Source organism: Cherax quadricarinatus, chromosome 40, assembly GCF_038502225.1.
Source record: "Cherax quadricarinatus isolate ZL_2023a chromosome 40, ASM3850222v1, whole genome shotgun sequence".
NCBI lineage: Eukaryota > Metazoa > Arthropoda > Malacostraca > Decapoda > Parastacidae > Cherax > Cherax quadricarinatus.
Window position 1 is genome coordinate 19598185 of NC_091331.1, and position 24240 is coordinate 19622424.

A 24240-nucleotide genomic window follows, 5' to 3' on the forward strand; every position below is an offset into this window, starting at 1 on the left:
GGTACTTTTGTTCGATAAATGTATGAAAAAGGGAGAAAGTGCCTAGGGATTGGCAAAGAACTTGCGTAGTTCCTTCGTGTAAAGGAAAGGGTGTTGAAATTATAAGGGAATAAGCCTGATGAGTACCAAGTAAAGTGTATGGCAGAATTATTATTGAAAGAGAGAGCAGGATCACAGATGAACAAGGAAGCTTTAGGAAGGGTAGGGGATGTATAGACCAAGTGTTGACACTGTAGCATTTAAGTGAACAAAATTTAGATAAAGGTAAGAAGGTTTTTGCTGCATTCATGGATTGAGAAAAGATACATGATAGTGTGGATAGGGAAGCAATGTGGCAGATGTTGCAAGTGTATGGAATATTTGGTAGGTTACTAAAAGTAGTTAAGAGTTTATATAAGGACAGTGAGGTTCAGGTTAGGATATGCAGAAAAGAGGATGATTATTTTCCAATAAAAGTAGGCCCTAGACAGGAATGTGTGATGTCTCCATGGTTGTTTACATACTTATAGATGGAGTTGTGAAAGAAATGTGGAGAGGTGCAGGATTAAAATATGCAGAATTCAATACACAGTGGAAGTTGTCACAGTTCCCTTAAGCCAATGACACTGTGCTTTTGGGAAATTCTGAAGAGAAGTTGCAAAGATTGGTGGAAAAATTTGGGAGGGTATGTAAAAGAAGTAAACATAAGAAAGAGCAAGGTGATGAGGGTAACAAATGATATAGGTAATGAAAGATTGGATATCAGAGTAGGAGTATAGAGGAAGTGAAAATGTTCAGATACACCTACCATCCGACTTACGACCTGCTCGACATACAACCATTTGACTTACGACCATGCTTTCTATGCCAAATTTCTGGGAAATAAACAACTGTTTGTGTTGTACACAGTGTTTATCCTAAACCTTACAGTATAACATACAGTACTAACAGCATGAAAAGTAAAGTAAAAAATGAAATACCAAAATAAAACAATAAATAGCCATTACAAAAATGTGATGTTGATATTCAGTAGTAAGGTTCGACTTACGACCGGTTTGTCGGAACCGAACTCGGTCATAAGTCGGATGGTACCAGTATCTGGAAGTGGACTTGTCGGGGGATGGGTATACGAAAGACAAAGTGACCCATAGAATTGGTGAAGGGAAAAAAGGTGGGTGGTACACTGAGGCATCTGTGGAGACAGAACATTGTCCGTGGAGGCAAAAAGGGGGATGAATGAAAATACAGTAGTACCAACACTCTTACATGAGCGTAAAGCATGGGTTTTGAATGTTGCAGTGAGGAGGTGTAAATATTATGCAGAGATTAGGAAGTGCGAGGTTACTGAAAGTATTATCCAGAAGAGGGGGTTGAGTTGGTTTGGACATTTAAAGAGAGTGTAGCAGAACAGGATGACTTGTAGTGGAGGGAAGGCAGGTAAAGGTTGCCCAAGGAAAGGTTGGAGGGAGGGGATTTTGTGTGTGAGAGGCTTGGACATGCAACAGGTGTGTGAACATGTTAGATAGAAGTGGAGGAAAATGGTTTCTGGGACCTGAAGAGCTGTTGGAGTGTGAACAAAGTAACAGCTTGTGAAGGGATTCAGGGAAACCAGTTAGCCTGACTCGAGTCCTAGAGGTGGGAAGTACAGTGCTGTACTCTGAACAAAGGGTGGGGATATTTGCAGTTTGGAGTTGCATCTGAAATGTAGTATTGGCATGCTTCTGGCAAGACAGTGAAGAGTGAATGATGATGAAAATGTTTCTTCCTTGTCGGATCACCCTACCTCAGTGAGAGATGGTTGGTGTGTTAAAATATAAATTTAGTTTCTTAAGCAGAACAAACTTTGTCTCTATAGACAAGAGCATTTCACCTCCCCCATGGATGTTTACATAACATCACATATCTTAAACCCCTTCCAAGAAGCTCATAACTAGTAATCCCTTCCTTTAATCACTTAAAAAGGCAACTGCTCAAGAAGAAATTTCTCTTATAACTGTTGGTAATTTTTTTTTTAACACATTGGCCATTTCCCACTGAGGCAGGGTGACCCAAAAAGAAAGATAAAACTTTCATCATTCAACACTTTTACCATCACTCACGCATAATCACTGTCTTTGCAGAGGCGCTCAGACACGACAGTTTAGATGTTCCTCCAAGCTGCCAATATCCCAAACCCCACCTTTAAGGTGCAGGCATTGTGCTTCCCATTTCCAGGACTCGAGTCTGGCTAACTGGTTTCTCTGAATCCCATCACAAAATGTAACCCTGCTCAAACTCCAACAGCTCACATAAATCTATCAGTGTATATGATATAAGCAGGAATCTACTGGCAGGGCTGCATCTCCTCTTGTTGCCACCTCCCTTGAGAAGAGCTGTAGCAACCATGTTAACTTGGGAATAAGAATTAACAAATGGTCATCTACACGGCCAACTGAATTGTTTGCTATCCTAACTGCAATGAACTTATGATACCAAACTTGACTCATTGATCTTAACTGATTCTGCATGATCACTGAAGGCACTCAGCTCTCAAAGACTAAAGATTTTCTCACAGGAAAAGCCCAATACAGATATTACAAAATCAGAGAAAAACAAATTAATGTACAATTCTTCTTGGAAAAGAACAAAACATGGGTACATAACATAGAGGAAAAGGGAAAGGGAGGAAGAGAAAGTTAGAACAGGAGCAAACAAAAATGAAAAAGGGGAAAAACATGCCTAGATGAAAGAAAACAAGAGAATTCAGATCAGGTGGCAGAACTTGGGAAAAACGCAAAATCAGTAAATATAGGCAATCAGAACATTTGCAGTTACTATGCAAAAGGTATGTGCCTATACAGCAGAGCTTGCTGGAATAAACACAACAGAAAATGTGTGAACATGTTGAGAAAGGGAAGTATCAAATTGACAAAGAGTGCAGGTACTTCCACCCAGTGATGTGCAAAGCTTCAACACAGTTCAGAGAATGTTATGACCTGAACTGCAGCACTACAGAGAAAGGGAAAATGAACAGCAATCTTTTTTAGACATAATGCAACATGATTGGACTAAAGAAAGAGACAAAAAGGAGAAATGCTACAGATAGGAAGCACAATAGAACATACCAAACAAGGCATCAGCCCATCAGGGCAGAATACACAATCAAATGCAAAGTTAGTACTGGAGAAACCAGGGTATGTACACCAGGGGCCATATCAGTACATCACCAGTGGTACTAACAAAACACACAGCAAAACAAAACATCCCAAATGGTAATTCCTGCTTCATATTTGCAAATATTCAGGGTCTGAAATCAAATAAAAACAACAAAGTTAGTTATGTCAGTGGGCTCCTATCAGAAGCAAATGCCTTCTTTGGGGCATTTACAGAAACACACACAAGGGATGCTTTGGATAGAGAGATAAAGATACAAAAATATAACATGTGTAAATGTGACAGAATTACTAGGTCAGAGGGAGGGGTAGGACTCTTATGTAAAAGATACTCTCTGTTGAACAGAAGTGCTAAATTCTACGAATGATATAGTAGAAATCCTAGGCATTAAAGTTGAAACTTGGAATTTGGTAATTATCCTAGTATATAAACCTCCATCAGCAACTGCTGAGGAATTCACAGATTAGTTAAGGAAAATAGACAGCTATCTGGATAGGCTAGAAAATCCCACACCAAATGTTTTACTCCTTGGAGATTATAATCTTCATGTAAAATGGAAGATGGTGCAAAGCAATGTTATACCAGAAATATCTCTGGGAAGCACCCTGGCTTAACAGGTACACACCAGGGAACTAATGAGGCTTTGTGAAAAGTACTCATTGAACCAACATATAACTGATCCCACTAGAAATGAAAATACCCTGGATTTGATATTCACAAACAACAAGGAACTAATCAGAGATATAACAGTCACAAAACAATATACTCTGATCACATCATCACAGAAGTTCAAACGAGTATTAACTCAGGGTTAGGCAACTCCATCACTAATGTTAGAGACAGGATGGTCAGTAAGTTTAATTTTAACAATAAAATTGACTGGGAAAAAATAAACCAAGAGCTATCAAACATATCCTGGGAATCAGACATGAGTACCCTAAATCCCTAGCAGTGCTTAGAGAAGCTGAATACAGAAGCATACAAGGTATGTATGAAGTACATACCAGTGAGGAAACCCAGAAGATGATCAGACACAGAAAGAGAGCATAGGAGATGGTACGGAAGAAGAAAACGGGTTACTGAATTGCTTAAAAACACAAATATGTTGCAACAGAGGAAAGACACTTAGCCGAGAGATCACTGAATTAGAGCAAAAACTTAAGATGTTATACCTAACAGAAGAAGTCCAAAGGAAAAAAAGGGCCATACAGGATACTGCAAGAAACCCAAAATATTTCTATTTCTATGTAAAATCCAAGCTAAGAACTACCTGTAGAACTGGACCATTATTGGGAGGAGATTTGTATACTGACAATGAACAGGAAATTAGTGAAATCCTAAAGGAACAATATGAGTCGGTGTTCAGCAATCCACTATATGACAGCAAGGTAGAAAATGTAGAAATATTTTTCACTCCAGCAGAAGGCCACACAGACCAACTAACTGACATTAGCACAAGTCCCACAGATCTCGAAAAAGAAATGGATAACATGCCTGCCCACTCAGCCCCTGGACCAGATTCATGCAATGCCCTATTTATAAAGAAGTGCAAAGTACCACTAGCATGAGCCCTCAGTATTCTTTTGAGAAAGAGCTTAGATCTAGGTGAAATACCAGAGGCCTTAAAGAGTGGAGACATAGCTCCTTCGCATAAGAGAGGTAGTAGAGCACAAGCTAAAAATTACAGACCAGTAGCCTAACTTCTCACATCATAAAAATCTTTGAAAGAGTGATGAGATGGAAGATTACAAATTTCATGGCCCAGCACAACCAGCATAACCCAAACCAGCATGATTTTAGAGCAGGGCAATCACGCCTGTCACAGCTGCTGAACCGATGTGACAAAATTACGGAGGCGCTGGAAAATGACCAAAATGCAGATGTGATCTACACAAATTTTGCAAAGGGTTTGATAAATGCGATCATAGAGTGATAGCACACAAAATGAGGGCCATGGGCATTACGGGGAAGGTAGGCAGATGGATTTTCGGGTTTCTAACACACACAACACAACTAGTAGTAGTAAACAGAGCAAGATCCAGCATTAGCAAGGTAAAAAGCTCTGTGACCCAAGGCACTGTCCTGGTGTCTCTGCTGTTTCTTATCCTCATAGCAGACATAGATAAAAACACCTGTCACACTTTTGTATCATCATCTGCAGGTGACACTAAAATAAGCATGAATGTCACTACGATAGAGAACACAGAAAAATTACAGGAAGACATAAGCAGGGTTTTCCAGCGGGCAATGGAGAACAACATGATGTTCAATGGTGATAAGTTCCAGCTGCTTAGGTATCGAAAGAATGAAGAACTCAAAAGGAACACTATATACAAAACTCAAGAGGGTCACCAAATAAAACGTGAGGAACACGTAAAAGACCTGGGAATAATTACGTCAGCTGACCTTTCTTTTAAAGACCATAACAATACAAAGATCACAAGATGATGGGGTAGGTATTAAGAACTTTCAAAACAAGGGAAATAATGCCAATGGTGACACTTCAAATCACTAGTGCTCCCTCGTTTAGAATATTGCTCAGTGCTGATGGACCTGTTCAAAGCAGGAGAAATATCAGAGCTGGAACAAATGCAAAGAATGTTTATGGCTCACACTGAGCCAGTGAAGCACCTAAATTACTGGGAATGCCTTCAAGTCTTGAACATGTACTAATTGGAACGGAGGATTATTATTATTATAATCAAGGGGGAAGCGCTAAACCCGGAGGATTATACAGCGCCTGGGGGGGGGATGTGGAAGGCATTCAGGCTTAATTCGAGGAACTGGAGCACAGATCCAATTCCCTAAATCAAGAGCCCCTCACCAACATCAAGGAACCTTCCGTGAGGGGTGGAACGGAGGAGAGAGAGATACATGATAATATATACCTGCAAAGTATTTGAGGGCCAGGTCCCAAATCTGCACACTGAAATAATAACACACTGGAGTGAGAGATATGGAAGGAAGAGCAAAATAAACCCAGTGAGGAGCAAGGGAGTGGTAGGGACAATAAGGGAACACTGTATCAACATCTGGGGTCCCAGACTATTCAATATCTTACCAGAAGTTATCAGAAACATGGCTGGACCAAGTGTAGAAGCCTTCAAGAGGAAACTGGACAAGTATCTTCACCAGGTGCCAGATCAACCAGGCTGTGATGGATATGTGGGGCAGCGGGCCTCCAGCGCTAACAGCTTGGTTGACCAGACGAGCACTAGACGGGCCTGGCCCATGGCTGGGCTCTGAGAGCAGTGAAACTCTCGAAACTTTTCAAAGGTATATCAAATGGGTGCAGTGACCGTATTAGAAGGACGGAGGAGCTGTATAGCGAGTTTTGGTCAAAATTTGAAATGTCGGTATTAGCAGAACACCGTAAATCGAAACGCTGTAAAGCGGGGTCCTGCTGTATTAACTTAGCAAGGGGTGGAGTAATGCTGAAATTTTTAATACAGCCATCAAAATACATCTGAATATCCTAACTAGGTAATGGATCCTTTATATGTTTTCAACTGAACTCATTGTAGAAACCGATTCTTACCTTTGTTTTCTTTATTAGCTTGTGGTATGAGAGAAGTGGGCAAGTATGAGAGGGGTATTCTGTACGCCCAGTGTTCTACCACACTACCTTCACTGCAGCTGATGTGGCTCACATCACTTCGCCGCTGTAATATAAAATATTTTTACATCATTGTCTATCAATTTATATACTGATTTTATAATACACTGTGGAATACAATTTATAAAATTACAATTAGTCTCATCTTGAATGTGCTTGACACAAACTTCATAATACAATATCTACTTTGGATGACATATTCTCAGCTCCTCACCTGATAAAAGAGGATATAAGCATCAGGATCAACCACCTGATCTTCTGATGCAGCTTCAACTTTACTATCATCATAATTGTACCATTTGTTATCAGCTGTATTCTTACACATGGCTGTAAAGAAAAAGTAATGGTTGTTGCATTAATCAGATAGTTAAGCTTGTGACATAATACAAATACAGCCTCTCCTCACTTACTGACCATTTACTGGCAACTCTCTGATGAGTAGTTATTGTATAATGAATGAGAACTTGGGTCATGAACGGGCAGGACAGCATCTCAGCATCAAGTATCTCAATCTCCTACCTATAGCCACTCAGAGGTACAATAGCTTTCACAGTCTCCAAGACTACATATCTGTACAAATTTCCTGTTGTTTTTCCTCTTGGAAGAGGAAAAACAACAGAAAAGTGAAAGAAGCTCATTGTAAAGGGATTAGTGATGCATTTCAGCAACAAGCAATCTCCAAGACTACATATTTCGTCTATAAATTTGTATTTTATTGTGCATCCCATAGTAGAAAATAGTCAGAAGTGCAGCAGCACTTGGAAGAGGAACAACAAAAGGATCATGGAAGAAGTACAAAAGAAGTTCACAGTAAAGGAGATAGTTGGTGTGTTCGTATGTGTGTTTACATTCTTGGTGTATCGTGGCAGCTTAAGAAATGATTAAACACAGTGAACAAGGTATGTAGATGGTAATAATCATAATAATTATTAGTGCTCTGGAGTGCTTTAAATGTCAGCCACCAAACCTATACAAAATATGTATGACATTTAATGCACTCCAGAGTGATTATTTATTACTATTATAAATTATTATAATTATAAATTAGTTATAATTATTATTTTTTTAACAAGTCGGCTGTCTCCCACTGAGGCAGGGTGACCCAAAAAGAAAGAAAAGCCCCAAAAAGAAAATACTTTCATCATTCAATACTTTCACCTCACTCATAAATAATCACTGTCTTTGCAGAGGCGCTCAGATACGACAGTAAATTATTATTACCATCGACATACAGTGAACCCTCGACCAACGATGTTAATCCATTCCAGAGAGCTTGTCATTAGCCAAATTAATTTTCCCCATAAGAAATAATGGAAATCCAATTAGTCCATTCCAAACTCCCAAAAGTATGAAAAAAAAAAAAATGTTTTTCACATGAAATATACATTTTCCTACACAGAAAAAGAAGGATACATGCACAATAAACAATGTACTGTACTAAATGAAGAATAAATGACACATTTATTGAAGATGTAGTGATGAGTGATGAGATGGGAGGAGGGGAGAAGAAGATGTATTAATTTTTAGAAGGGGAATCCCCTTCCATAAGGACTTTAGGTAGCAAGTCATTTTCCAGGGTTACTTCCCTTCTTTGTTTTTTAATGCCACTGGGAACAACTTGAGAGTCACTGGACCTCTGTTGCACCAAAAATCTGTCCATAGAGCTCTGTACTTCTTGTTGGGGTTGCAATCCTTCAGCCTCTATGTACCCCTGGAATTCCTGCACATATTTTTCAGCCGCCTTTTTTGTCCGAACTGGCAGCCCCACTATGCCTTATCACACTGTGTATGCCACTACGATTCTTAAATCTCTCAAACCAACCTTTGCTGGCCTTAAATTCACTTGCATCATCACTGGTTGCAGGCATATTTTTTAATTAAATCGTCATGCAACTGCCTTGCTTTTCACATATGATGGACTGAGAGATACTATCTCATGATATCTGTTTTTCGTTTATCCACAACAACAACAGTCTCTCAACATCTTCGAGTACTTGTGATCTGTGTTTCGAAAACATACTTGCACCTTTCGCAACAACAGCTTCCTTGATTGCCTTTCTGTTGGCCAAGATAGTAGAGATGGTTGATTGGGGTTTGTTATACAACCTGGCCAGCTCGGAGACACGCACTCCGTTTTCATACTTATTATCCCCCTCTTCATTTCAATTGTAATTCTCACCCTTTTTACCACAGGGTTGGCACTAGAAGCTTTCTTGGGGCCCATGGTGGCTTATTTAGCAGTTACAAGCACTAAAAACACTGGAATAATACCAAATGTACCGAATATATGCCTGGAAGTGACCGCATTGGCTTGTAAACACTGGCACACTAACTGAAGGCAGGGCAGCTAAGAAGCACTTAGGCCAGACAGGACACATGGACGTGTTTGGGACAAATGATGTTAGTCGAGTTTTTCATCGTTGGTCGGGTCAAAATTTTTACGCTTAAACACTTCGTTAGTCGAATTATTCGTTAGACGATGCCTTTGTTGGTCGGGGGGTCCACTGTACCTTTTTCACTGAATTTAATCATTTCTTAAAATGCCATGAGACAGAGAGCATAGCATATGACTCGGGGAAAAAATATCTGGAAAAATTGCGCTATTTTTGCATTTTCTCTTATGACAAGAGTGATCTAGGAGTGTTTGCCCTAATGTAAACACAGTTATCTTTTGTTATAGACCAGAGGTACAGATGAGGAGAAACGTATACCTTATGATCTTATCCCAGAGCAGCAGCCTCCACCATCTACCCCATTCACATAATGTGGTACATACAGCCTCTCCTCACTTAACGACAGAGTTCCGTTCCTGAGACCATGTCATTAAAGGAATTCGTTGAAGTGAGAAGCATATTATAATGGTAGAGAGTTTGTGTCAACCATCTTTGATATTGTTTTAATGTCACCTTTGCACCATTCATAACATTTCTGGTATATTTTTAAATGTTTACACAATAGTGTATTATACACTGAAATATACAAAATAGAGGAAATCAGCTCTAATATAAATTATTTAGGTATGAATACTGGTCAGAGAGCCCATCGTAAGTTCAAGGCATCAGTAAACGAGTATGTCGCTGAGTGAAGAGAGGCTGTATTATTTGTTTCAGCATCTTTATTACAGTTCTAGGGTATTTATAGTGTTTCTGGTATCAATTTGGAGTAAATATGATAAGATAGATAACCTTTATTACTAATACAATGGTACCCCAAGTTTTGAACTTATTTCATTCCAGAATGCCGTTCGAGTGCCAATTCCAATTGGCACTCGCCAGACATTGGTCCAAGTCGGACCGAAACGTCGTCGTAAGCTCCTCTTATCTATGTGCGGGTTATTTGTGTATTGTTCCAGTCACGGTCTTGTGCCTTTTTTTTGTTATTTATGGACTAATCTAATTTACATTATTCCTAAGAGGAGATATAAAAAAGACCTGGAAAACACTTTCCCAGATTCTGGGGACCCACAAACTGAAAAAAAACAAGAATATTGTTCTAACTAAACCTCATGAAACACCACTGCATCCCACTGATACAGCTAACAAGATAAACAACTTCTTCCCAAACATAGGAGCTAATCTCGCCAGTAAAATCCCACGTACCACTGCCCGTGCCGGGGACTACCTAGATGGGAATTTCCCAAATTCCTTCTATCTTGTACCAACTGAGCCCACGGAAGTCGCCGCAACCATAAAGTCACTTAAAAATAACTCGGGGAATCTGTCTCACGTCCCACCATTATTGTACAAGTGAGTGGCCCATGTCCTTTCACATGCTATTACATTACTTTTTAACAAGTCACTAGAAACTAGTACCTTCCTGACACTACTCAAGACAGCAAGGGTTACATCAATACATAAAGGTGGTGACCCTACAGACGTAAACAACTATAGGCCAATATCAAACTTACCATTGCTATCCAAATCTTCGAGAAACTCGTGCACAGGAGACTATATTCATTTATAACGTCACAAAACATACTCAACCCCAGCCAATTTGGATTCAGGAAAAATAAAAGCACTAATGATGCAATTATAAAAATGCTAGACCTGCTTTACACAGCATTGGAAAATAAGGAATATCCGCTAGGAATTTTTATTGACCTAAGAAAAGCGTTCAACACAGTAGATCACGGCATCCTACTCCATAAACTTGACCACTGTGGTATAAGAGGCCATGCGCTTGCATATTTTATTTCCTACCTTTCTAATAGGTATCAGTATGTCACCATTACAGACACAGCCTCATCAATACGGCCACTTGATACTGGAGTTCCGCAGGGAAGTGTCCTTGGACCCCCTGCTCTTCCTCATTTACATCAATGATCTTCCAAACATATCCCAACACCTGAAACCCATTCTCTTTGCTTACGACACAACTTATGTCATCTCCCACCCTAATCTTGCCACCCTCAACACCATTGTTAACGAGGAGCTACTCAAAATATCGACTTGGATGACAGCCAATAAACTTACACTTAACACTGGTAGCAGAGCAGGTGTTGCGCAACTTAACAGTAAGATCGACAACACTCTAATTGCCAGACATAATGAGGGCAAATTCCTTGGCCTATACCTCGACAACAACCAAAATTTCAGCACCCATATCCAACACAACAAAAAAAAGTATCCAAAACGGTGGGGATCCTCTCCAAGATACGATATTATGTACCGCAAACTTCCCTTCTCACACTATACCATTCACTTACATATCCATACCTCACCTATGCTATCTGTGCTTGGGGAACAACTGCAGCAACACACCTAAAGCCAATAATAACCCAACAAAAAGCCGCAGTAAGAATAATCACTAAATCCCATCCCTGGCAACACCCCTTTCCCCCCACTCTTCATAGATCTAAACTTACTCCCTGTTCAGAACATCCACACTTACTACTGTGCAATCTATATCTACAGGACCTTAAATTCCAATATTAACCTTGACCTAAAATGCTTTCTTGATAGCTGTGACAGGATCCACAGGCATAACACCAGACACAAACATCTCTATGACATTCCCCGTGTTCGACTAAACCTTTACAAAAATTCAATGTATTTCAAAGGACCTAAAATCTGGAACACCCTACCTGAAAACTCTAGAACTGCAGACACATTCATCACTTTCAAAACTACAGTTAAAAAACATCTTATCTCCCTGATCCACCCCGACAACTAACTACATGATAACCACCTGGTGGTTCACAATTACACTCACTCACCCACTGACTATAAACCCAGAAATACTAATCTTAATCTTAAAATAATAAATCCTAACTAGTCCTAAGTTTGCCTATGATACTCCAATATAGACACCTTGTATTGTGCCAAAACAAAAGCATTCACATTGCTAAACTCACAAATTATGATGTAGTCACTTAGCCTTAATACCATAATCTGTAAGGATTTAATGTTAAGAATTAATCTAAGTCTGCTCGAAATGCCTAGCCATGCTAGGTGTCCTAGTGGCCCCCTCTGTAATTAGTATTTTAAAACATGTAAACCACACAATACCCAAAACCTGTAAACCCCACATTGTAACCCTTATAGAGAATAAACTTGAATTGAAAAAAAAAGTGACTGCAACCATTACAGAAAACATTACACACTATGCACCTGAAGGGTAACTATCTATATCAGATCAATCTTATTATATGCAAAGAATGAAAAAAAGTGATTTTCTCAAAAAAAAAAAAAAAATCCCAAGTAATCAGCTATGCACGCATTTCCTGGAATATCTCGGAAGTAAGTCATTGACCTATTTTATGTTGTATTATCATTAACAATAAACAGATTGAAAGGAATTTCCCAGCAACATAAAACTGAATGTTTTAATTTTGGGTGGTGACATTTTTGAAGTGTCAGGGGCAATTCCTCGATTAGCAACGAATTCGTTTACCGATGTGGTCTTAGGAACAGAACTCCGTCAGTGAATTAACAAAATATTTGAAATATAGTATGAGCATAACAGCAATAATTAAGGTGAAAGGACATGAGTGAAACTAATATGACATCTTTACTGTGGCAACGTTTTGTTCTCCAGGAGTTTTGTCAAGCCGTTACAAGAAAGATGTCACATTGGGTGCACTTGTGTCTTTCTACCTAACATTGTCGGTAATTTTACCAACATTAACCTGTAAATGGTCCTAACGTATATATACGTTTATACCCGCTAGTGCCCCAAACGTATATATACGTTTTTACCCGCTAGTGCCCCAAACGTATATAGACGTTTTTACCCGCTAGTGCCCCAAACGTATATACAGGAAGGCCCCACTTATATGGCTGGTTAGGTTCCAGGCTACCGCCGTAAAGCGGAAACCGCCGTAAAGTGGAACACCCTTTTTTTCCACTTACAAATGCATACAAACACTAGATAACAAGTTTACACTAACATATATTAAGTTAGCAATAGAACCAGGCATCAAAAAACAATAAAAAGTACAATACACACATAGTGCACTCATTACTTACCTTAAAATATTTATAGTCTTAATCTAGGGTGAGACAAGTAGTATTTATTGTAAGAAATCAAGTGTGGTATGTATGGTAGTCAGCCAGGCTACCATACCAGGCCACCCCACCCACACATACAATTCTATGATATTTAAGCATCCCAGAGCGATAAAATGTATATACAGTTCACTCATTACTTACCTTAAAATATTTGTAGTCTTAATGTAGGGTCAGGAGTAAGTAAATGAGATAAAACGAATAAATGAGAGAGAGAAAGAATGAGTGCATGAGAGAGGACAGGCGCAGAGTTATGTAAACAAACCAGGCGAAGGTAAGTTTTGTAAACGAAGTGTACACGTCTGGTTTGTGTACAAGTTACATTGTGTACAGGTTGTCTCTACATTGATACGGTAGAATAAATAAAGAAGAACACTCCCATTCTCATGTAACATCATTTTGAGAAGAAATGATGCTCTGAGTGAAGGCAATGGAAATAAGTCACTCTGACTTTTTTGGGTTATCCTAGGTTCTCTACACATATGTTGTTATGTATGATAATCTATGTAACTGTATTTGTGTATACCTGAATAAACTTACTTACATACATACGAAAGGAATAATTTTCTACAGTTACCCCCAGTAACACATTTTCTCTTATGTTAGATTAGAGAAAATGTTACTCTTGGCATCACTTGTACAAGTTATCTGGCTACGACATCTCATATTTATGTTTATTTATTCTATTGTAGGGTGTATTTATCATCTTTTTATGTTATGTATCGTGTTTATTATATAATTTTGAAAAAAATATCATGGATGGATTAATGAAAATGTGTATATTAACGTAATATACAACATTTAATAAGACTCGGTGATTATTATTATTATTATTATTATTATTATTATTAGCATTTCTAATATGGCGTCACTTGTGCAAGTCGTCTGCTACCACATCTCATATTTATGTTTATTTATTCTATTGTAGGGTGTATTTATCATCTTTTTATGTTATGTATCGTGTTTATTATATAATTTTGAAAAAAATATCATGGATGGATTAATGAAAATGTGTATATTAACGTAATATACAACATTTAATGAGACTCGGTGATTATTATTATTATTATTATCATTTCTAATATGGCATCACTTGTGCAAGTCGTCTGCTACCACATCTCATATTTATATTTATTTATTCTATTGTGGGGTGTATTTATCATCTTTTTATGTTATGTATCGTGTTTATTATATAATTTTGAAAAAATATCATAGATGGATTAATGAAAATGTGTATTTAACATAATATACGACATTTAAATGAGACGATGATTATTATTATCATTACTAATATGACGTCTGGAGACATAAGACACTCTTACTGATTTTAATGTGTACCTGCATGCCAGCACAGTATGTAAGTTTATTTAAGTACAGGTATACATAAGTATAATTATCAGAGTATATATAAAATATGAAATAACTTTTAAAAACATTTGAAATTTTGGAGTTTCCAGACAAAATGGAGAGACTTAGTGCTTACTGAGCTCACGAAGAATGTAAACAAACAAGGTGGGGCGCGGTGACCGTATTAGAAAGTCAGGTGGGGGGAGCCGTATAGCGAGTTTTGGTCATAATTTGAAATGACCGTATTAGCGGAACGCCGTAAAGTGAAACGCCGTAAAGCGGGGCCTTCCTGTATACGTTTTATTTTTCCTGCCTTCAAATTTGGCACGATTAGCCTGAGATGCCTTGTCAGCATAGAATGGGTCCTAACACTCAGTGTGCGTGGTGTAAAACAAATCTGGGACCACTTAGTACCTTGTGGAAGCACCAGTTCAAATGAGTGCCAGTTAGAGCATGGAGGTGGCGGCGCCGCCGCCGCCACCTCCATCTCCTCCTCTATAAATACTTTGTATATATTCCAAGACAATAGTAAATGACCAAGGCAGGTGTAAAGGTCCACCTGTCAGTGTGTTTGTGACAATGTGAGTACTATTTCAGTACCTAATACTAGTGTCAGAACAAAGATTGGTTATAAAATGACAAGAACTACTATAAGTTGTAATTATCATAACATAAAAATTATATAAAATATGAAAATAGAAAAAAAAAGGTATATTGGCAACACTTTTGCAAGCGGCAGGACTCGATGTTGCACGTGAGCATCCAATGCCAACTTCTCGGCCTCATATCTCTGTAAGTACTGACCCTAATTTTTATTTTATCCTATAACACTTTGAAAAATGTGCTCTTTATTTTCATTAGAAAAAAAAAAACGAATTTTTTATTTTTCAAAATATTCGGGGCATTGGAGTAGTGAACATATACCGTTTACAGGTTAATACAGCAATAATTCAACAATATGAATGTGCACCCTAAATAAATTCACCAACACTACAAACATCTCACTCCTTCATCATAAAGGAGAATCTACTTAAGCCCTATAATATAATTTATAATGAAAATAACCCCCCATCCTTGATAAGCTGGGATGCAATGAATATATGAAGACAGAACTCAATAATTGTAAAGGGTCCAAAGACTTCAACACGTTTCCTTCGTATAGTTACTAACAGCTCCTGGCTGTCTTCAAGAGGAAACATGATAAGTTCCTCAAGTCAGTTCCTGATCAGCTGGGCTGTGGTGAATATGTTGGAGTGTGTGTGGCGAGCACCACACCATTCACAGGGTCACTGACCCCTAAAACCATCTTCAGGTAATCTCCTACAATATTCCATCTGTCTTTTACATATAGTATGCTGTTCAACCAATAGTGATGACTATCTGAAACTTTCAAATTATGAAATTAATTTTTCAGGATTGCCCATTTGTCTTCTGAACCAGCAGATTTGATCTACTGGTTTAGAAGACAACCAGACACTTAGAGTACAGACATTGGAACTGTAAAACTACAGTACAGTACTGTACTGTATATTAATTTTATAGTGCTGTATGTAATTTACAGTAATACTACTAAACTTTTCATGGTGGAGAGATGAAGTGTAAACTGCCATGATTGATATTGGCAATTCAGAATAATTATTCTGAGACTGAGGAGCTGTAAAGTTCCACTAGCATTTCAACTAAAACTAAGAGCCCTTGCATCTATGGATATCAGATATTATTTCCTAACACCATATTCTGCACATACCCGTGCCACCGAGATGACAGCCTCAACCTTTTTTATTAGTTAAAGTTTCTGCTTAGCTTTTTGGCACTATATTATTTACTTGTTTTAGAACCCATTGTTAACTGCACTTTACTTATCAGTCACACAAAACACACAAAATCCTGGGAAAATTATGACTGAATGATAAGTGTATGTGTGAGTGAGCACAAACAATAAATTGTCATGGGAGGTCTATAGCCCAGGGAATAATGAAAACAGACAGGTCCAGGACATGGCCACTCTGGCCTGTACCAGACAAACACCAGAGCTTAAAATGTATCTGGAGAGCTGCAACACAACACATGGACACAACACAAAGAACAACTATCTCTCACATTCCACATGTACAACTTAACTTATTCAAAAACTCCATGGAGATAAAAGGCCCAAAAACCTGGAACTCACTGCAGTATGAAAATGACAAAAAGTTCCCCATATGCCAATTAGCTGTAGCTGTAGAAGCACCTCAGGGTAGTGTCCTAGGCCTACTCCTCTTTCTCATCTACATCAATGATCTCCCCAATGCATCCCAACTCCTTAAACCACTTCTATTCACAGATGACACTACATATGTCTACTCCCATTCAGACCCAGTTGTGCTTTGAAACACTGTAAACAATGAACTGCTAAAGATATATGCTTGGATGATGACCAATAAACTCACTCTCAACATAGACAAAACATACTTCATGCTGTTTGGCAACGGAGCCTCAAATATCCAACTTAACATTCTGTTAAATGGTTCCCCTATATCAAGACATGCAGAGGGCAAATTTCTAGGTCTTCTCCTCGACTGTAATCTTAAATTTCAGTCCCATACCCATCACATAGCCAAGAAAATTTCCAAATCAGTAGGAATCCTTTCCAAGATATGATACTATGTACCACAAACGACTCTCCTTACCCTGTATCACTCTGATATATCCTTACCTCATCTATAGTATTTGTGCCTGGGGCTCAACCACAGCCAACGACCTTACACCCTTAATAATCCAACAAAAAACTGTTGTGCGAGTGATAGCCAGCTCCTGTGCTAGACAACACACCCCACCACTTTTCAAAAGACTCAACTTGCTAAATATACAAGACATACACTCTTATTATTGTGCCTACTACATATACAGAACATTAAACTCCAATGTAAACCCTCCCCTAAAACAACTACTTGACAGATACAACAAAATGCACAGGCACTTTTCAACAACCCTCGAGTCAGACTCTCACTATGCAAGAATGCTATGCACATAAAAGGCCCAAAAATCTGGAACTCGCTACCAGAACAGGTCAAGGATCCCCTGACAGCTTATACATTTAGGACCTTGCTAAAAAATCATCTTATCTCACAATATTAACCAAATCAACCAAACATCTGCTAACTAGTTTTATTATGTGACCTCTAGGTTCTGAATTCTGCCAAACCATAAAATCATCTTATATTTTATTATTTATTATCACACTGGCCGATTCCCACCAAGGCAGGGTGGCCCGAAAAAGAAAAACTTTCACCATCATTCACTCCATCACTGTCTTGCCAGAAGGGTGCTTTACACTACAGTTTTTAAACTGCAACATTAACACCTCTCCTTCAGAGTGCAGGCACTGTACTTCCCATCTCCAGGACTCAAGTCCGGCCTGCCGGTTTCCCTGAACCCCTTCATAAATGTTACTTTGCTCGCACTCCAACAGCACGTCAAGTATTAAAAACCATTTGTCTCCATTCACTCCTATCAAACACGCTCAAGCATGCCTGCTGGAAGTCCAAGCCCCTCACACACAAAACCTCCTTTACCCCCTCCCTCCAACCTTTCCTAGGCCGACCCCTACCCCGCCTTCCTTCCACTACAGACTGATACACTCTTGAAGTCACTCTGTTTCGCTCCATTCTCTCTACATGTCCGAACCACCTCAACAACCCTTCTTCAGCCCTCTGGACAACAGTTTTGGTAATCCCGCACCTCCTCCTAACTTCCAAACTACGAATTCTCTGCATTATATTCACACCACACATTGCCCTCAGACATGACATCTCCACTGCCTCCAGCCTTCTCCTCGCTGCAACATTCATCACCCATGCTTCACACCCATATAAGAGCGTTGGTAAAACTATACTCTCATACATTCCCCTCTTTGCCTCCAAGGACAAAGTTCTTTGTCTCCACAGACTCCTAAGTGCACCGCTCACCCTTTTCCCCTCATCAATTCTATGATTCACCTCATCTTTCATAGACCCATCCGCTGACACGTCCACTCCCAAATATCTGAATACATTCACCTCCTCCATACTCTCTCCCTCCAATCTGATATCCAATCTTTCATCACCTAATCTTTTTGTTATCCTCATAACCTTACTCTTTCCTGTATTCACTTTTAATTTTCTTCTTTTGCACACCCTACCAAATTCATCCACCAATCTCTGCAACTTCTCTTCAGAATCTCCCAAGAGCACAGTGTCATCAGCAAAGAGCAACTGTGGCAACTCCCAGTTGCTCTTTGCTGATGACACTGTGCTCTTGGGAGATTCTGAAGAGAAGTTGCAGAGATTTGGTTAATATTTCTCAATATTAACCAAATCTGCCAAAACATCTGCTAATTACTCTTATCATGTGACTTCCTGGCTTTTAATTCTGCCATTCCATAAAATATTACCACCTTCACCATTACTTGTAAGGTAGAGTTTGTGTGCAATTTCAAGCTTATTTTACCAAACCCTACTCACTTGTACTAAGTTTAAATAAAATTGTATTAAGTTTAAATAAGATTGTAAAACAGCTAACCACTATTACTTGTCTAGTTTTAAGTATAGTTACTATGTACTTTTATCTTATCTAGTTTTAATTAGTTACTATGTATTAGTATTAGTTTGCCCGAAATGCCTCAGCATGATAGTGGCTATCTTTGTACTAGCAAATCAAAATTGTAATTACACATTGTAACCTTTACAAAGAAATAAACTTTACTTTACTTATATTCTCGTTTTCGTAGTCACATTTGATAGAATGGAAAACATACTATAGAAATGGAGGTGATTTTGATTGGTTTTACTATGAAAAGCACCTTGAAATGGAGCTGAAAATAGGGGAGATGTTTGATTTTTGCCGATGTTCAAGAGTAAATGTTACAAACCCAGAAAAGAGACAATTGGGAAAGTGATTGACTGACCACTTTGGTGCTGCTGCCAGACAGCAATACCCAGTGTGATGTCACCATACTTTATGTCGAGGCTGGTGAACCAACCTCATTCAGTGTGTCGACCACAGCTCACTGAGTCTGATGGCCTCAGAATTACCTGACGGCTTCATTCCGTGTATTCACAACATAGTGTGTTCTGCACAGCTCACTGAGAGTTAAGACCTCTTACATAGTGTGAGTTTAGCACGGCTTTGTAGCTTGACTTTGCTGGTAATGTTTTCTGCTGGGAACATGGACTTAGTTTCCAGATGGCAGCAACTGGACTTAGTTTGCTGCTGGGAACGATTGGACTTCGTTCCTGATGGCATCAAATAACTTAGTTTCCTGCTGACTACGGAGTTTCCTGATGGCAGCGAATGGACTTAGTCAGCTGGCCCCAACAACGGTGTTAGTGTTGGACACTGCAAGTTGTCACATGGACAGGGAGCGTTACAGCGCAGAGATTAGGGTGTCGTGTGGACACAGGCGAGAAGGAGTGTTATAACAGAGACAAGGGTGTCGTGTGGACACAGTAGCAAAGGTGTGTAGATGTACATGGAGACAAGGGTGTCGTGTGAACACAGTTGAGATGATATGTTATAACGCAGAGACAAGGGTGTCATGTGACACAAGAGAGAAGGTGTGTTATAACTCTGAAGGGTGTGGTGACACTGAGTGTTATAATGGTGTCATGCGTCATAGTTGTTACATGGGTGTTGTTTGTGATGTTGCAGTAAATTGTGATGGTAGTAACAGATAGTCGTGTTTGTGATATGGTGCTTTGTAAATGTGATAATTCTGGTTGTGAGAAATGAAACCAAAGAATACACTTTTATGTTGTCTTTTATAATGCTCTTATTCTATAATTTACTAGTAAAGATTAAAAATATTATGTGTATTTTTGTACTCCCGGACAAATATTTTTATTACAGTTTGGATGATGGGCTAAGAAGAATATTGCAATTAACAGGCTAGTTGAAGCTTTAATCATCCAGATTGTAATATTGTAATAGTAAACAAATGACATCATTGTCCAATAAATGTCCAACTAGCTATTCTAATATGCAGTCATGAATGGGTTGACATTATTTATACAATTATTACAATACTGCAGTAGTTTGCATAGCAGTAAATCTTCTATTTTTTGTTTGAATAAAAATTCAAAATAGAAAGCAAGAGTAATATCAGAGGGACTTGGAAATGTGACTGATTAACAAAGAAAATGTTATTTTAGAGCCAGGAATGTCTGCATTGTTCATTCTAGACCCTATTTTGAAATTGGCATCTTTTTTAATTTGCGTGAAATTGGCCAAATTGCAAATTTCTTACCACTTTATTGGGTAGTTGAAATTGGTAAATGGGCAGTTTCTTGTACTCAATCGATAGAACAAAAGGAGTTCTAAAGAAATAGCTACGAGTTTGGTCGACTGGGATGATGGAATTAGCCAAAAATAGGGCTCAAAGTGGGCGTAATCACCGGTTCGTAAACATCGCCGAGGTCGCTAACTTCACGAGAGTGTAATTCCGTAAGTTTTCTATCAAATTTTGTACTTTTGGTGTCATTACCATCGGGAAAAGATTCTCTATCATTTCATAAGAAAAATTTTTTTTTTTTTTTTCAAATATTTTGCAACACCAGGAGACACCCCAGTTTTTGGGGTTGTGACAGTCAAAGGGTTAAAAAATGGTAAATTTATAGCCAAGGATGTATGGTGTGATATATGCATGATATTTTTTATAAATTGACATAAAGAGTTTAAGTGTTTTTTACACTTACCAGTGTAGTGTCCTCCCTGCATGTCCTTGCCATGATGGTAACACACTGCATAGAGATCATAGACATTATCTTCACTGTGAGGTATGAAGCGCTTTGGTCTTTTCCAAGGGGACCACACACCACCTAACACACTTGAGTCCACACTACTGTTAGTGTATGTGTGGTTAGGTTTACTGGCTACATGTTCAGAAATGTCAAAACCGGTTAGTGGAAATTTCACTGCTGTTGAGAGTTTGGACGAATTACTCTGCAGTGTACCCTGTTTAAAAAGAAAATAAGTATTACCTTTTCACTTTTAATTTATTCAATTTGCTAAACAATTGCTCACAAAACTACAGTATATAAAAACATGAATGAAGTGCTTTAGTAGAAATATGTGGAATCACTACAATGAATTTTCCCAGACATTTCAACTGCCTATAAGTGTTCAAAGACTCTGAAAGAACAATTTAAATATTTTTCAAAAAGAATTCCACATACTGTACTATTACTCACAACTTGCACTAAGGAACTATATGTGCAGTAAGAATAAAAAGAGCCTTATAAAGTATATATGAAAACAAAGAAGGAAAGAGATGGAGAGGAAAGACAAATGCACAAGTTAGATGAAAATATAAGCAATGTGAGTGCAGCCAAAGCAAAGAACCATTAATGGAATAAGAGGTACAGTACATATTTTGCTATGCCAATAATAACTTTCATGTAAGTAACAAAGGACTACCAGTCTATTACCAACACAGAATAAGTAAGATTATAAAATTTATAAATCTACTCTGGCATTAAAACAGTTGTTCTCCTCTCTCCCTTTTCCCAGCAAACACTTGACCATGTTGATCTCCTGTGTTGGTAGAACATTTTTCAGGCTCTTTTGTTATTAAGTTCAATATCTGCTGTTTAAAGAGAGTAAATTTAGAACAGGAAACAGAAAAAGTTATGATATTATTAAAACTACCACATAAAGGGAAAATTTTAATATTCTGAAGACTTTCACATTTCTTGACTGATGTTTACCAAAATAATATGAACCCACCACAAATGCAGAAAAAGAACATGTAGAAACTGACTAGCATATAGCTGGTGAAAGTGAATTGGTGCAGCCTTCCATATATGAACATTTCTCTAATTACCACTACAAGATTCTACAAGTCCCATAGCACCCAGGAAGTCATCATACAGCTGGCTAACACCTAGGTAGTATCTATTTTATGTGTAAGGTGTTAGGAGACTTGCTCATATTGTATATCTAAACTTGCCCAAGACTGAATCCGGGTTGAGTAATATGGTTCCGAGCCATACATGCTAGAGAAAAAAACTCTAAGTTAGCATCCATGATGGTGCAAGAAAGCAAGGCAACCCACGAGGTTAAATCTTTTGTAGGTGATCCCTCCCATGAAAGACCAAAGGCTCAATAGCACTGAGATGAGTTCAGTGATGAGTTCAGTGCTATTGAGCCTTCCATTTACATTAGAAAAGGGAAAACAACAACACTTCCTTTCCATGTCCTAACACACAAAAACACTACCAGCAACTCAGTGTGTACTGTAAACCCACCAACCAAAATGATTTTCATAATTTCTGGTCTCAACACTCCAGAAACAGAACCTACAACACATTTCCTGGAAAATGAGTGCATCAAAATTACTGAGATCTTCCACATTTTCCTGTTACCTTCTTGCAGGATTGTGTAAGGAAATCAGAGAATAACTAGCACTTTTAAATCGATACCAACAGTAACTGCTTTTTAATCCATCCAACTTCCACGGTGCCTGAGAATACTTCTAAGTTACTTATGAAAGCCAGTTACATCACCACCATGTACACCAATATCAAAGACATTACTAGATCTAAGAGGATAAATGCCAGCCCTGAGGAGAGTGCAGACATCTACACCATTAACTGTAGTAATTGTAATGAAGTGCATATTCATAGATGAGACGGATAGGGATTTGTCAAAACATGCATACTAACACAGATATACTTGCCACACTGAACATATCAACAATGCCTGTGTTTTACAATGTAACATGGCTTCATACCACATAGCTTGGCTCGGGGCAAGCATAGTTATCTGAGAGAAAGACAGGAACAGAAAATGCTTTAAAATGGTTCTCATACCACAGACACCATCACCCAGAACCAGGGAATTTTCCAGTTGGTAGGACCCTGACTTTCAAGATTCTCAGCATACACACACACTGCCCTACTGACCTGACAGTGAGGTCTACACCTCATGATTCCTCATCACCTGCTCTCTCAACAGTACTTTACCTACTTTACCTTCAATATAAATACCTGGGACAGGTTTCAAGAGTTTGTCTACTCCCATGGCCTGGCCCTGGGCCAGGCTTGTATGGTGCTAGACTAGTCAGCCAAATTTTTTTTTAAACACTAGCCATCTCCCACTGCAGTAGAGTTAATCTCCCACCTTTCTTTCCCCAAAACATGGAAACAAATGCCATCATTCATTCAACAACTGTCTTGCCACAAATGCAAAGACGAAATCTACCAAATGCATCGCAACTACTCAAACCCCACACTATTTGCAGATGACACTACATACGTCTCCTCTCACCCAAGCCCAGTCATGCTAGCCAATACTGTAAATACCGAATTACAGAAAATATCTACCTTGATGATGACTAACAAACTTACTCTCAACATTGACAAAACCTACTTCATTCAGTTTGGAAACAGAGCTAAAAGTGTCCCTCTTAACATAATGATAAACGGATCACCTATCACAGAGCTCACAGAGGGAAAATTCTTAGGAATCCACCTTGATAATAGGCTCAAATTTCAAACACATGTACAACAAATTTCCAAGACTGTAGGCATACTATCGAAGACAGGGTACTATGTTCCACAGTCAACCCTCCTGGCCCTATATCACTCGCTCATTTGCCCCTATCTCACCTATGGAATTTGTGCA

At 38.6% G+C, this 24240-nt stretch overlaps 1 protein-coding gene across 3 annotated transcripts in view; it reads right to left on the minus strand.

The window, feature by feature from the left end:
- LOC128687331 (ubiquitin carboxyl-terminal hydrolase 31-like) overlaps window positions 1–24240 on the minus strand; it is a 525901-nt gene that overhangs the window by 17478 nt on the left and 484183 nt on the right. For all 3 annotated transcript variants that reach the window (XM_070092773.1, XM_070092772.1, XM_070092774.1), the window contains 3 exons: window positions 21312–21570; window positions 6963–7075; window positions 6671–6794 (listed from right to left, as the gene is read on the minus strand). In XM_070092773.1, coding sequence (XP_069948874.1) covers window positions 6671–6794; window positions 6963–7075; window positions 21312–21570 — 496 coding nt within the window. The remainder of the gene's footprint in view (window positions 1–6670; window positions 6795–6962; window positions 7076–21311; window positions 21571–24240) is intronic.